Source organism: Pygocentrus nattereri, chromosome 15 (assembly GCF_015220715.1).
Source record: "Pygocentrus nattereri isolate fPygNat1 chromosome 15, fPygNat1.pri, whole genome shotgun sequence".
In the NCBI taxonomy this organism is placed as follows: Eukaryota; Metazoa; Chordata; class Actinopteri; order Characiformes; family Serrasalmidae; genus Pygocentrus; species Pygocentrus nattereri.
The window spans coordinates 14,994,052-15,008,012 of record NC_051225.1 but is presented as its reverse complement, the minus strand read 5'-3'; the positions used below and the strand labels follow the sequence as shown (position 1 = coordinate 15,008,012).

Here is a 13,961-nt window from a genome sequence, read left to right as displayed (position 1 = left end):
CTCCAGCAGCACTGCTGTGTCTCATCCACTTGCACCAGCGCAACACACGCTAACACACCACCACCACCACCACCACGTTGTTACTGCAGTGCTGATAATGATCCATCAAATAGTAACTGCTATATGAGGGTCCGTGGGGGTTCTGACCACTGAAGAACAGGGTAAAAGGGGGCTGACAAAGTATCAGAGAAACAGATGGACTACAGTCTGTAACTGCAGAACTACAAAGTGCACCTGTGTTATAAGTGGAGCTGATAAAATGGACAATGAGTGTAGAAACAAGGAGGGGGTCAGAATGTTATGCCTGATTGGTGTACGGCCATCGTCATTTTCTTTCGGTCGCCCATATTGCTTTGTTTCTGATCCGAATGTTTCACCCTCTGGATTTTGAACTGTACGAACCCTGTCCCGCTCCGTGTACATGCCTTCCTAGACGGATCTGTATATGTATCAATCTACTGCTCCGTCTTTTTGCGTTGTGTAGTGTGTAGGCACCCCAAATCCCATAGAATTATATAATCAGGGCTGATGCATCCATTTGATTCATTTACCTTAAACATCCTAACCAACTCGTTGCCAGTCCTGGACCTTGAGTATTGCATTGCACCCTTGCATTGCACATTCTTGTATTATGGCCATAATATTAAACCTCTTTTAACCTGATAAGTCTTATCTTATTATTACTTGTTGGGTTGGTTCAGGTGTTTTGGGAATAGGGAAAACAGTAATATGTGCAGTGTGTGGAGTGCTCCAGCTCCAGGACTCGGACATGCTGTCTAAACCAAATGTGCTGAGAGAATCAGACTATTATAAGATTACTTTCACCCCATTGTGTTTACCGTTGCTCCCCTCTTTTACTTGTTTTAATTTGCTATGTGTATCTTTTTAAATTTTTTTTTTATTGCAAAGTCTTAATGTGTATGATGCTCTCTTGAAAGTCTTGCTGATTGCCCCCCCCCCCCCTTTTTTTTTTTTTTTTAAACTCGTTTTTTTCTAGCTGGTTCCACAACTGGTGCGAATCCTGAAGAACCTTATCATGTCTGGTTACTCTCCTGAGCATGATGTGTCTGGCATCAGTGATCCATTTCTTCAGGTATCCCCTTTCCTCCCCTCTTCCATGCTGCTCTTTGATATTTACAGCGTAATCAACAGAATGAGACATTTTTGACCAGTTTTTATAGACACACATTGTGTACTGATCAATCATTTGTATCCTGTCGACACAGAGACTCCAGACAGCATTTCTTCTTCCCTAAGTTCAGTTTACTCACTCGCTCATTGTCCTCTGGATTTATTTCAGGTGCGGATATTGAGGCTGCTAAGAATTCTGGGAAAGAGTGATGACGATTCTAGTGAAGCTATGAATGACATTCTTGCGCAGGTAAAACCTTTGAGTAGATCTGAGTTTACAACTCAAGGTTGCCTGCAATCAAACCATCAATTTTTTTTTTTTTTTTTCTTTTTTCCCCCTTTGTAGGTTGCGACAAACACTGAAACAAGTAAAAATGTAGGCAATGCAATCCTGTATGAAACTGTACTTACAATTATGGACATCAAATCAGAGAGTGGCTTGAGGGTGAGTGGGATACACTTACAGCACTGCTGTTTATGCTGTTTTGTTAAGGGGATCACCCTTTTTTATGTTTAAAAAAAAAAACAATAATAACACCTGGATGTTTTTCTTCTTATTGCAGGTATTGGCGATCAACATCCTGGGACGTTTTCTTCTTAACAATGACAAAAACATCAGGTAGCTGTTTTCTCCTCACTAGGAGATGTCAACAGGTTATTTAATCTAAAACCACATTTTTGATTGCTTGTAGGGTTGGGCGATTAATTGAAAAGTAATCAAAATTTACATTTAGAACCTCTGACTGACAATCAAGATTTTATTTTAAATTCTATTAATCCTTTTCAAGGGGACATTATTAATCTGTTAATACTGTCCCCTTAAAAACTTCCTACCGCATGTGTAGTCAAGTCACTCCGCCACGTCCAGTCTGCAGCATGGAAACTAAGGCCGTGTTCACATAGCAGGTAAAAGTGGCCCAAATCGTTTTTTCTCAACAAATCAGATTTTTTGTTTGGCTGTTCACATAATCTTTTAAATGTGATCTGTATGCAACATAAGTCTGAACAGATCAGCTCCTAAAGTGATCTGCATGTACAAAAGAACAGCTTCACCTGGCTCATCCAGAGGTAAACAACTACGACCCCTGACGCCAGTCGCTCCCAGAGGATCAGCTTTATCTTTACTAGCATCACGGGAGCCATCATGAATCTTCACCTACTGACCCCTGGGCTCATCACCCAGAATGTGTTCGAACTGTAAAAGGGTGTGGTCACTTTTTTTGGTTCACATCCTTGGATTCTTTTAACTTTTGCTTTGACTTTGTTCTTTGGCGCTGCAGCCTCGTTCTCCTATGGATGCGTTCAGACATTTCTTTCAAAATCTCTTCAGACACAGAGGGTATTGGATGAGTCTCTTCTCATGTTTGTACAGAAGTATCATCCCAAATGTTTGAGTCTCAGCAGCGTGAAATTATGGCGTATCGAGTTGGATTATCTTAAAAGCCCCATGAATTCTGATCTGGCTTGATATGATTTGCGTTAAGATATCCAGAACATATTTATAGTACAAACCTTTTCAGTGAAGTATGAGAGGAAAGGGAAAACAAGATCATTAATTGCAATCAAGGTTAAACATTCAATAAAGCATGGTATTGACTTGATCATATCGCCCAGCAATAATTACTTTCATTTTGTTAAATGATAATTCATTAACTGAAGATATCCACATCATGATCTAATGACAGCTTCTGTTGATGCTTTTAGTAACAAAGCCACTTTGAAACAGTTTGAAGTAGTCTTGAGTCTTGAGCTGATTATGGTCTCAAATTTTATTAATTTGCCGTTCTCTCTTCAGATACGTGGCACTGACATCTTTACTAAAAACAGTGCAGACAGACCACAATGCGGTTCAGAGGCATCGGAGCACCATTGTGGACTGTTTGAAAGACCTGGATGTCTCCATCAAAAGGTAGTTCATGGGCGCTTGCTTATTTTTAGTCCTTTTTCTGACACTGTTGTGAATGACCAACCTATGGTCTCGCCTTCTTCACAGACGTGCAATGGAACTGAGCTTCGCCCTGGTCAACGGCAACAACATCCGAGGCATGATGAAGGAGCTGCTGTATTTTTTGGACTCCTGTGACCCAGAGTTCAAAGCCGACTGTGCATCAGGGGTCTTCCTGGCTGCTGAGAAGTATGTCTGGGTTTGTTTAGTCCCCCTGCTGTGCATTGGAGGGTTTTGAGGCTGTTTGTGTGTTAGATCAGTTGGCGTTGTAATAAGTGACTGTACTTTCGAGGTTGTTTGTAGCAGCCCTTCACAGCCATAGCTGAGGCTAGCAGGAAGTTTTTTTTATTGCACTGAATAGCACTGAGTTTGAGATGCCTTGGGGACCAGAAACAGCATGAGTAACCCATTTACCTGGTTATTTTTAAAGCTGTTTAGACCAGAGGTCTTGTTATAATGAGTGAGTTATTAAGCTGCTGGGTGATGATACAATGAGTGATCCATCGTCAGACCATGGCGCTGTTGACACATTCATTTCTGACAGCATGACCTACAAAAAAGGAAATTGGATAGAAACAGACAAATTATCAGGCTATGGTTTGATCTGTTTTGACAGAGTCTGTAGTGCCTAGGCTATATGAAGAATGCGAACACCCTGAAACTGAGCTATAGCACGGTGGCCAAGGTCATACAGCGGTTTTCCAGGACAGGTTCTACTCTGAACAGGGTCGAGCAAAGAAGTTGTGTCCATGTGTTTCAGCGTCATATCCAGATGCTTTGTGATGTCATCATGGAGTAGTGATGGAGGATTCCAGTATCAACCTGTGCAGCTCTGGTGAATTCCATGCCCAAGAGGGTTAAGGCAGTGCTAGATAATAATGGTGGTCATACAAAATATTGAGACTTTCACCACAATTTGGATATGTTCACTGTGAGGTGGAGGTACCAGCTATTTAGACATTAATGGCTGTGTTGAGTTCTTTTCAGAGGACAGTAAATCTATACTGCTATACAAGCTGTACACTTAAGTTATATCCAAGTTTCATAAAATATTTGCAGAAGTGTGAGGGGTGTACTCACCTGTGTACGGTGTATGTATATCGCTGCTGTCGGAAGAAAACCTTGTACCTCCAAAATGGTAACTTTTACTTTTCTTTGTTTTAATTTACTTTTACTTTTATTCTAAGTCAGTGGAACCAGACATTTTGGGCTGCTTATTTTGATCTGTTCATCATGAAATTTACACACAGTGTGAAGAGCAATAAGCATTTAGTTAGCCGTTAGTGGCCGTTAGTTTGTGCTGATGATGCACATGATTCATTCACGTGACTTTACTGAGTAGGATGTGCACATACGGGTCATTTCGGGACACCGGTTCATTCACATTAATGAGAGATTTGAATCACTTACCTAAATGAGTGAACCATCTTGTCAGAGAGATCGGATCTGAGCAAAAATCGTATTTGAGCAATAAGGCTTGGAATGTGAATGTAGCCTAAGTGATGCCTTGCTGTTACATTACTTACTTGCTTTTTTTTTTTTTTTTTTCCTTTTCCAGGTATGCACCCTCCAAAAGATGGCACATAGACACCATAATGAGGGTGTTAACAACGGTAAATATAGAATGATCAAATGCCTTCATAGTAAATCGTAACATGCAGGCTACAGTGAAAGCCAATTTTGTTTTTCGTGATGATTATACATGGCTAGGGCCATACCAGTGCAAGGTTTAATTAATAAACCATTCCGAAACATCCGTTAGCATGTTTGCATTGCTTGCTGTTGAATGATGATTTAAAATGAGTGATCCATCGACTGAATCAAGAACAGATGAGTTCATTAATTCTGACAACAGCTCATTTAAATGTATTAACCCTCACTGTTTGAAATGGCACTATTTCATTGTGATATGTAAGAATACCTCTTGGTCCTTGTAGGCAGGGAGTTATGTCAGAGATGACTCTGTACCGAACCTTATCCAGCTCATCACAAACAGTGTGGAGATGCATGCTTACACTGTACAGAGGCTCTACAAAGCCCTTCTGGATGACATCTCTCAGGTAATATCACCACAAGACTAGACTGTATAAGATTGAGGAAGACGTTTCTGCTGCCGTGAGACAAATAAATATATTTTTGATTGTCCTACAGCAACCGCTGGTGCAGGTGGCATCTTGGTGCATAGGGGAGTATGGAGACCTGCTGGTCTCAGGCCAGTGTGAGGAGGAGGAGCCCATCCAGGTAGTCCTACTCACTTTGAGTTTCACTCATTCTCACACACTTCTGTTTTGCCTTGTGTACATGCTGACTTAGTTCACTCTCTATAATCGTAGGTTACAGAGGATGAAGTCTTGGATGTTTTGGAAGGTCTCCTCGTCTCCAACTTGTCCACTCCTGTAACCCGAGGTTATGCACTGACCGCCATAATGAAGCTGTCCACACGTTTCAGCAGTGTGAAGTAAGTGATCCTGTTAAGCATAATGAATGTACATCGTTTACTCTTTGCTGAATTATTTTGTGACGTCCCCATGTTTAGGGCCTTGTTAATTCTTTTTTTTTTTTTTTTTTTTTTTTCCTCAGCCGAATAAAGAAAGTGGTGTCGATATATGGCAGCAGCATAGATGTGGAGTTGCAGCAGAGAGCTGTGGAGTACAATGCACTTTTCAAGAAATATGATCACATGAGGTAAAAGCTCAGTGTTCAGCTGATCATGTTTGATAAAACAAGTTTGCTTGCAAACCTTGGTACACAACACTTGGCTTCTTTTTATTATAGCTATAGATTCGATATTTTTTTTTTTTTTTTTTTTTTTGTCCTTGACATGTTGAACAAATGTCTGGCATAAATGTTATGGTCAGTAAATTAAGACAATTGATTTGGGGCTTTTGCATCCCACTGATGTTTACTTACTACCTAAACTCATTCCTAACTAGCTTTTTTGTGGATTTATGGTTTACACCTTAATCTCCTCACCTCCAAGGCCTGCCTTACTAGAGCGAATGCCTATTATGGAGAAAACAGCCACGAATGGGCCTACAGAGATTGTACAAACCAATGGAGAGACAGAATCTTCTGCACTGGACTCAAAACACCCACCTAGCATTACTCAGCCACCGAATCAGGTGAGGCATCATATACCCTTAGGTCAGCTACTTACATAGAGAATTTGTGATTTTTGTGAGATTTTTGTGATTGTCACTTGTCTGTGTGTTCAACTTTTCCAATGCATACTTTAGATGCAGAAAGGTGTTCTTCACACGAAAAAAAAATCATATATTTAGAGGAAAAATAAACTGCATAGTACATATCTGGTGTTCTAGATAATTTATTTAGTAATGGTAAAACACTGGAATTTCTTAGCAGTACTTGTGTTCTGTCCTGCAGGCAAATGATTTGCTAGACCTGCTTGGAGGTAATGACGTAGTGCCCGTGATCCAGACGACTTTGCCCACCAAACCTGCCTCAGCTGGGGGAGAGTTGCTCGACCTGCTAGGGGACCTCTCTCTGTCTGGTAGGCCAGCACTCCTTCCCTGACCTTGCTCCTGTCATGCTATAGTTAAATGTCCACATCCATGTAGACCCCATCTTTCTGCCTCTTCCATGTCGCTTTCGTTTGATCTACTCGTAGAGTAGATATGTAGTACATGGCGCTTGATGTCTTCATTGCTCCTCTAATTCCCACCCACACCAGTCTGTTCCTCCACACTCCATAGGTGGTCCAACCCCTGCCCCTGCTCCCTCTGTGCCCATCTCCCAGCCCCCTTTCCTCTTGGATGGCCTCTCCTCACAACCCCTCTTCAATGACACTGCAGCAGGTGAGCTCACCGCAATGTCCCATTTGCCCCAGTGGTAGTGCCTTTAGACACTGACTCAGCAAAACCTGACAGAAGCAGCCATCATGCTACAAATATCCTGCTCTTCCTTTTGCAGGTATCCCTCCGATGACTGCATACAACAAGAATGGCCTGAAGATTGAGTTCACGTTTGAGCGCTCCAACCCCAACCCGAACATTTCAGTGATCACCATCCATGCATCTAACTCTACTGAGGCAGACATGACTGACTTTGTATTCCAGGCTGCAGTACCAAAGGTTTGACTCCTCAGCAGACTCTTTTGTTCTCTTATAGCCCTATTTTACTATCTTATACTATCTTAAGGTTAGCAAACGTTCATTTATCTTTTGTTGTTCACATGCTGCACTATTCCCTTTTCTCACGGGTGCCCTTGTTTTTCGTATGGCGTCTTTTTGTTTTTGCAGACATTCCAGCTGCAGCTCCTCTCCCCAAGCAGTAATATTGTCCCAGCACTCAACCAGGGAAACGTCACGCAGGTCATCAGGGTCCTCAACCCACAGAAGGTGAGGCTTTCAGTAGTCTCACAAGCTAGACTTCTGCCTGTCAGCAGAAAGTCTAGTACTTTTCACTCCATAACATGGTCAGGAACGTGCTGTTTGACTGTCAAGCCAAATGACCAAACATAGCCCATTGTAGGGTGAGGCGATTATGAAATTTCACTTAGATATACAGCTTGCTCTCAAAAGCTCATGTTTTGTCACAATGTCTAGTCCAGGCAACTGTTCGATATTACCAACTTGAATTTAGCTGAGGGGCAAAAAAGAAAACCTTTCCATTCTGTGAAGCATGACTATATGCACCGATCAGGCATGACATTATGAGCACCTCCTTGTTTCTATGCATATTGTCCATTTGATCAGCTCCACTTACTATAGGTGCACTTTGTAGTTCTACAGTTGCAGACTGTAGTCCGTCTGTTTCTCTGTATACTTTGTTAGCCCCCTTTTATCCTGTTCTTCAGTGGTCAGGACCCCCATGGACCCTCACAGAGCAGGTACTATATTTGGGTGGTGGATCATTCTCAGCACTGCAGTAACACGGTGGATCAGACACAGCAGTGCTAATGGAGTTTTTAAACTCCGGTCCACTCACTGTCCACTCTATTAGACACTCCTACCTTATCAGTCCACCTCGTAGATGTAAAGTCAGAGATGATAGCTCATCTGCTGTTGTTCATCCTCTGGTCCTTCATCAGTGGTCACAGGATGCTGTTGGTTGGATATTTATGGTTGGTGGGCTATTCTTAGTCCAGCAGTGACACCTAGGTGTTTAAAAACTCCAGCAGCACTGCTGTGTCTGATCCACTCAGACCAGTGCAACACACACTGATAAAATGGGCAATGAGCGTAGAAACAGCTAGGTGGTCATAATGCTATTCCTGATTGGTGCATACATGTGTATATACTCTGTGTATATCCAGTGAACAGACACTCAATTTTCATGTGGTTTTAGCGTCTGCGGCCTCCTGTGTATAAAGGCTGTGCTTTGCTGCTTGCAGTTGATGCTTTCTTTGTCGATTTATTTTTTGCCATTAGCTGTAAGAGGTGCTCAAGACTTGAAAGAAAAGGGCTTTAGTGACTTAGTTTAGATGAAGTTCTGTAACCTCTTCATGACTACAGATAGTGTGGTTTTCTTAAAACTTAAAACTGTTTCTGCAGTAGTTTTTGAAAACGCCTGACTTCAGATCCCTTTTTCAAAATTACAGCAACAGCTGCGAATGCGGATCAAGCTGACATACACCTACAAAGGCGCTCCTGTTCAAGACCTGGCTGAGGTCAACAACTTCCCTCCCCAGTCCTGGCAGTGATTTTGCTATTGCTCCTGATCTTAAAGACCCCCACCAAGGGAACTATGGGAAAGATTGCCCTTGCCCATCCCTGACTGATCCCCCTGTGACATCACCGCACATCTCTGCCCTGGGGTTGCATGGGAAGCAGTGGAATCTTCCTGAAACGTGCGCATGTGCGTGCGTGCGCGCGCACACACACACACACACACACACACACACACACACACACACACACACACACACACACACACACACACACACACGAGTTGATGGTATGAAGACCATAATGGCGATTACGATGACAATGATGAAACATCTCAGTACATATCCATTTTACTAACGGCTTCCCATCCTCTCTGATTTGGTCTCACCATAGTTTATGCTCCTCTCTCTGTCTGTCTTTCTCTGTCCGTCTCCTCTGGAGTTCCTCCTTTCCTCACCTGCATCCAGATGCTCACGTCAGTGCGCACACGAACACACTTGCATTTACATGCACCCCAAGCTGGCCCACTCGCTGTCTGTAGATGGAATATACCACACTCATGGTCACTCTAGAGAGGAGCTTGTTGGTATGAGCACTTGTTTGATTTGTCTGTTTTTGTTTGATTTTTCTTTCGTGTTTTTAATCTTTCCTGTTGATGGGTTGGGGTTATTTTAATGGGGTGGGTGTGGGGGGTTGCTTTCAACTGTATGAACTCTGAATTGCATAGTCTATGAATGTTTGCACCTTGTCCAACCCACTGGCATTTCGGAGTGTAAGCAGAACACGGTTTGTGCTAGGGCTTGAAAATTAATAATTTGTGTGGCATTTCATTACCTCTGGAGAGTCGGCTTGTCTCTTTACTGATCTTATGTCCTGTAATAAAGAATATCAGATCAATGCTCCAAACAAGAACCTATGTGGTGGCTACGCCGTGTTCGTTCAGAATCCTTCGCTGCACCAACATACATTCTAGTGCATTCATCGTTTGACTGCACTTTTTTTTTTTTTTTTTTGGTCCATAGATGCTTGACTGTTGAGCATCTCGATTACATGTTAAGATCATCCAGTGGTTGTCAGAAAAAGATGGCAGTCGAGGTTGAACTGAAACCCCTTTGTGGGTTCTAGTTTATTGAGTTGTCTTATTACTAATTCAGCTCAAATGATGTATGTCATTTCAAAGCATTTGCGTTGGATGCGTTCTTCTTCCCTTACCTGGCATTGTACCTCTGTTAGCTGGTAAGCTTGTCAGAAGACACCTGCTTTTGTAATTTGTATAGCTGTTAAACGCTGATAGAGATTTGAACTAGTTTAAGGAACAGGCGAGTATATCGGTGCAGTTTTCAAATGATTAAATTCAGAACAATGCAACAGTATCAACAATAAATGAACCTGATTTGAATTGACTAGCCGTGGCCCTCTGGCACCGCATCGAACCAAGTGTGGTCACGGATGTCAACATACACTGTATGTGAGACCCATCATGAATGTAGTTATATGCACTGAATGGATCTCTGAGTTTGTTTGTCTTGTTTCTGATTTCTAAAGACTTTTTTTCTTTTCAGCAGCAATTTTGAAGTAAAAATTTTCTTGCCTGATTTTAAAGCGATGTGCCTTTTGCCGAAACTGGTAGAACTGAAGCCCTCGGATGTCTTGAGTTTGTCTAGTGGGCGATGCCACAGGAGTGGGAGAGCGAGAGGAGGCTTTGTTCTGGAAAATGTAGGACATTTGACCTTTTTCATTTCACATTTTGAGTTCTAATTATTCAGAGTGGGCTTCAAGACGTCAGATATCGAGCGTGCGCTGTAGGTGTGTAGAAGGTCTTTTTGTAAGATACGGATCCCAGGCCGTCTTTTCCTCGGAAGATGGCTGGAAACGGTAACCTAAATACCTCACATCTGTTATTTTTTAATTTTTGAAGCTGGTGACAGAACCGTGGCCGTTTTCATCAGGTCGTTCGCATGGTTTCAAACCATCTTGGACAACCTTGGCGTTAAATGCACCTCATCACTAACCAACTTAACCCAGCTCTCCTGCTGCTCTTCTTTAGTCTTCATATACACCCAGCGGCCAGATTTTACAAATTCAAGATTCACTATGCCTCATTATGAGTTGGTGACCAAATCAGAGATGTGTTCCTTTTGGGCTTTGGAAATATTTTTGAGCAATGTTATGTGTATATGGAGAAAAAGACTGCATTCTGTTACTTAATTTTCTTTGTCTTTCTTTTTTTGGACTTCTGGTTTGTTCTGTACATATTGAGGGCTTTTAAGATGCAACTGTTCTTGTCATCTATTTTTCTTTCTTTTTTTTTTTTTTTTTTAAACGATATTGACCATTTTCTAAAACTTCCTTCCAGTACTGCACAGTAATCATACTCAATCATAGTCTAATTTAACATGTTCCCTGTCTGATTGTTTATTTAGATGAAAATGTATTATCTGCTGCCTGTACATTGTATATAATTGTAAAAGACGACGAAAAAGATCAAATCAAATAAACTCCCATTTGAAGACCTGTGGAGATTAGTTAGGGCCTGTACTTGTACACAACTGTAAAGAATCGACTTTTCGTTTCACCCCCAACCCCCCCCCCCTTCTCTTTTTTCCTATTGCTAATTTAGTAGGTAGCTGTTCTGATTGCTGGTGGTTTGTGATGCACTACTGAAAGGAGGTCTTGCAATGCTATGTAGGGACGTTCTTTAGCTCTACCTACTGTGCTTAGTTCTACCTACTGTGCACCCCCTGCTCCCTCCGCCAGCCACCACCGTCACTCTCTCAAGCTGCTCACTTTATCAAAACACACAGGATTTATATGCCAGCAAGTCACAAGTGAATCATGTCATTTATTGCCTATATTTCCAAAATGATGCTCTTTCCAAATATTTTTCTTTGTGCCTCCACAGTTTTGAGAATCCCTCAGTCGTGGCTACACATTATATTACATTGTAATAAACAATCATTTGGCTGGAGACCTTTTAGAGACTGAAGCTGCTCTTGTTTCTAATCTGGCATATTGTATCTGCACACATGCTGTGTCAAGTCTTTTGTCAGTACTGTGTTGATGAAGCAGAGGGTCAGAATGAAATGAGGGACGAACCCTTAGGTCATCAATGTTTATCAGTGCAAACCAGCTACCGGATTCATTTAACTCATGAGAAATGGTGTTCATTCTAACGTGATGGGGACATGAAAGATAAATGTCTAAAAGTGCACTACAAGTTGCATATACTAAGAAAAGGCGGGGATGTGAACGGAACTTTGGGAAACCTGACGCTTTTTAGGCTTATTTTATTGTCAGCTCATAAAGGCGTGTTACCTACCTGTGCGTGTGTTGGAGAGAACCTGAGAAGCTTGAGGTGCGCCGACTTGGTCTGGCCACGCCTTTGCGCTGTTGAGCATCATTTTTTGGCTGCAATGATTTTTCGACTCGGCTTGTGAGCTGCATGTGAAAACTGATTGTAAATATTGTCATTTTTACTCTTTTCTGTAAAATTCCTGTCAAAATGCAAGAGAGGTTCTGGTTCTTGAACATGACTCATCCCGACATCTGAACACAGGCCGAGCTTTTTTTTTTTTTTTGGGGGGGGGTGATTTAATGTTCTGTTAACTCGAGTTAATGTTGGTTAAGAATCAGACTCTCCTTCCTGGGCTGGAGGTCTGTGTCTGAGGGGCCTGAATATAACACCGTTTGTTTGGATGTAGTTTTTTGGCCAGGTAAACGCTCCATGTATCATATGCTTGGATGATGACCCTCTCCATCCAGATCCCCTCTTTGTAAACTGTAAAAGCTATCGGTTGTTCTTTTTGGACTTGTATCTATACATGTGCCTCCTCCCCAGCCATTTTACACTTGCTATCTGACTACATCCAAACGTGTGCAGGATAGGAGAGGTGGATATGCTCTTGGCTTCCTCCCTCCCTGATGAGTTTGACATGCTGAACTGAATTAGTGTCCTGTGTCTTCAAGGAGTGCGTGCTGGACTGAAAATAATTGATGATGATGATGAATGAAAATAACTTGTAATCTATTACATGGGATATTTTAGACTTATGCTGTGTATTATTGTCTTTTGGGTTGGAGAAAATGACCACAAGAAATAAAAAAAAAAAAAAAAAAAGTCAAAACTAGCATTGCATTATGCAGTGTGGTTATTATGAAGGTATAAGCCTGTACTGTGATTACTAGTGGTGGACAAAGTACACAAACCACATCCTTGAGTTAAAGTAGACACACCCAAGGTAAAATGTTACTCCAGTAAAAGTAGAAGTTCCTCCCTTTAGACCTCCACTTGAGTAAAAGTACTAAAAGATTAATTATGGCTCTAATGTCCTGTTATCATTTTTATAACAAGACTTGCTTCATGAACTCATTTTAGGTGAGAATCCTCCAGTGTCTCTCTTGGTAAACCAGGCTTTTAATAGAATGCCATTAATTAGTGATGCTGATGTTTATTAAAATGATCAAGCACAAAACACTGAAGGCAAACAGTTTCCATCAGGTAGAACCGAGTGGCTCTGAAATCACTTTTTACAAACAAGCAAAGTTTCAGTTTAAGACTTATTTACAACTTAGTTCCAAGTTTGTTTAATAAAAACTGGCTTTAAACTCAGGATCACAAATGCGTTTCCTTTACTATGTTGATCAGTAGGTCTCTGTTCATAAACATAAACCAGCCCAAACTAATTTACTATAAAATGGTGTTTGATGCGTCATTTTTCAGAATTTATACAGTCACGACTGCATATGTGGACATATTTCTATATTGTGCTCTATTTACACAAAGTTATGTTAGTTCATCATTTATGTTGAATAGACTCTCCCAAAATTTTACACTGCTGCGCTGATGTTGAACCATGTGCTGCACTGGGTCGGTATGACCAACAGGTCAAAACAAGCTCGAAACAAAGTGACCGCTGTGCCCTGATTTGTGTTCTTGCTTTGCGCTTCTTTCTTTTTGACATGTTACATTTTTAAACACACAGAAACCAAAAGGAACGACAGATTTCTCAAAATGTAGTGGAGGAAAAAGTCAGATATTTGACTTTGAAAAGTAGTGGGTGAAAGTAAAAAGTCATCCAGAATGGAAAAACTTCAGTATAGATACGTGTAAAAGAGTACTTAAGTACAGAAACTAATTACATTTACGTAGTTACTGTTAAACCAGTGCTGATTACCATCTGAGTGCCAATGCTTTCCTATAAACTGGTCCATGTAAGCCAAATAAATAAAAAATGGTCAGGAACAATGAAATATCTCCC

General features: G+C 41.4%; 1 protein-coding gene across 5 annotated transcripts in view; it reads left to right on the top strand.

Annotated features, from left to right (window-relative positions):
• The window catches only part of ap1g1 (adaptor related protein complex 1 subunit gamma 1), a 28,167-nt gene extending 15,347 nt beyond the window's left edge, over window positions 1–12,820 (top strand). For 2 of the 5 annotated variants that reach the window (XM_017700688.2, XM_037545229.1), the window contains exons 7-23: window positions 998–1,093; window positions 1,301–1,381; window positions 1,478–1,576; window positions 1,695–1,750; window positions 2,927–3,040; window positions 3,125–3,265; window positions 4,635–4,689; window positions 5,014–5,136; window positions 5,228–5,317; window positions 5,410–5,534; window positions 5,657–5,761; window positions 6,057–6,198; window positions 6,461–6,587; window positions 6,790–6,891; window positions 7,007–7,167; window positions 7,336–7,434; window positions 8,637–12,820. In XM_017700688.2, coding sequence (XP_017556177.1) covers window positions 998–1,093; window positions 1,301–1,381; window positions 1,478–1,576; window positions 1,695–1,750; window positions 2,927–3,040; window positions 3,125–3,265; window positions 4,635–4,689; window positions 5,014–5,136; window positions 5,228–5,317; window positions 5,410–5,534; window positions 5,657–5,761; window positions 6,057–6,198; window positions 6,461–6,587; window positions 6,790–6,891; window positions 7,007–7,167; window positions 7,336–7,434; window positions 8,637–8,738 — 1,818 coding nt within the window. In that variant the 3' untranslated portion in view covers window positions 8,739–12,820. The remainder of the gene's footprint in view (window positions 1–997; window positions 1,094–1,300; window positions 1,382–1,477; window positions 1,577–1,694; window positions 1,751–2,926; window positions 3,041–3,124; window positions 3,266–4,634; window positions 4,690–5,013; window positions 5,137–5,227; window positions 5,318–5,409; window positions 5,535–5,656; window positions 5,762–6,056; window positions 6,199–6,460; window positions 6,588–6,789; window positions 6,892–7,006; window positions 7,168–7,335; window positions 7,435–8,636) is intronic. The other 3 variants (XM_017700686.2, XM_017700687.2, XM_017700689.2) reach the window with 2 other exon arrangements.
• The last annotated feature ends 1,141 nt before the right edge of the window (window positions 12,821–13,961 follow it).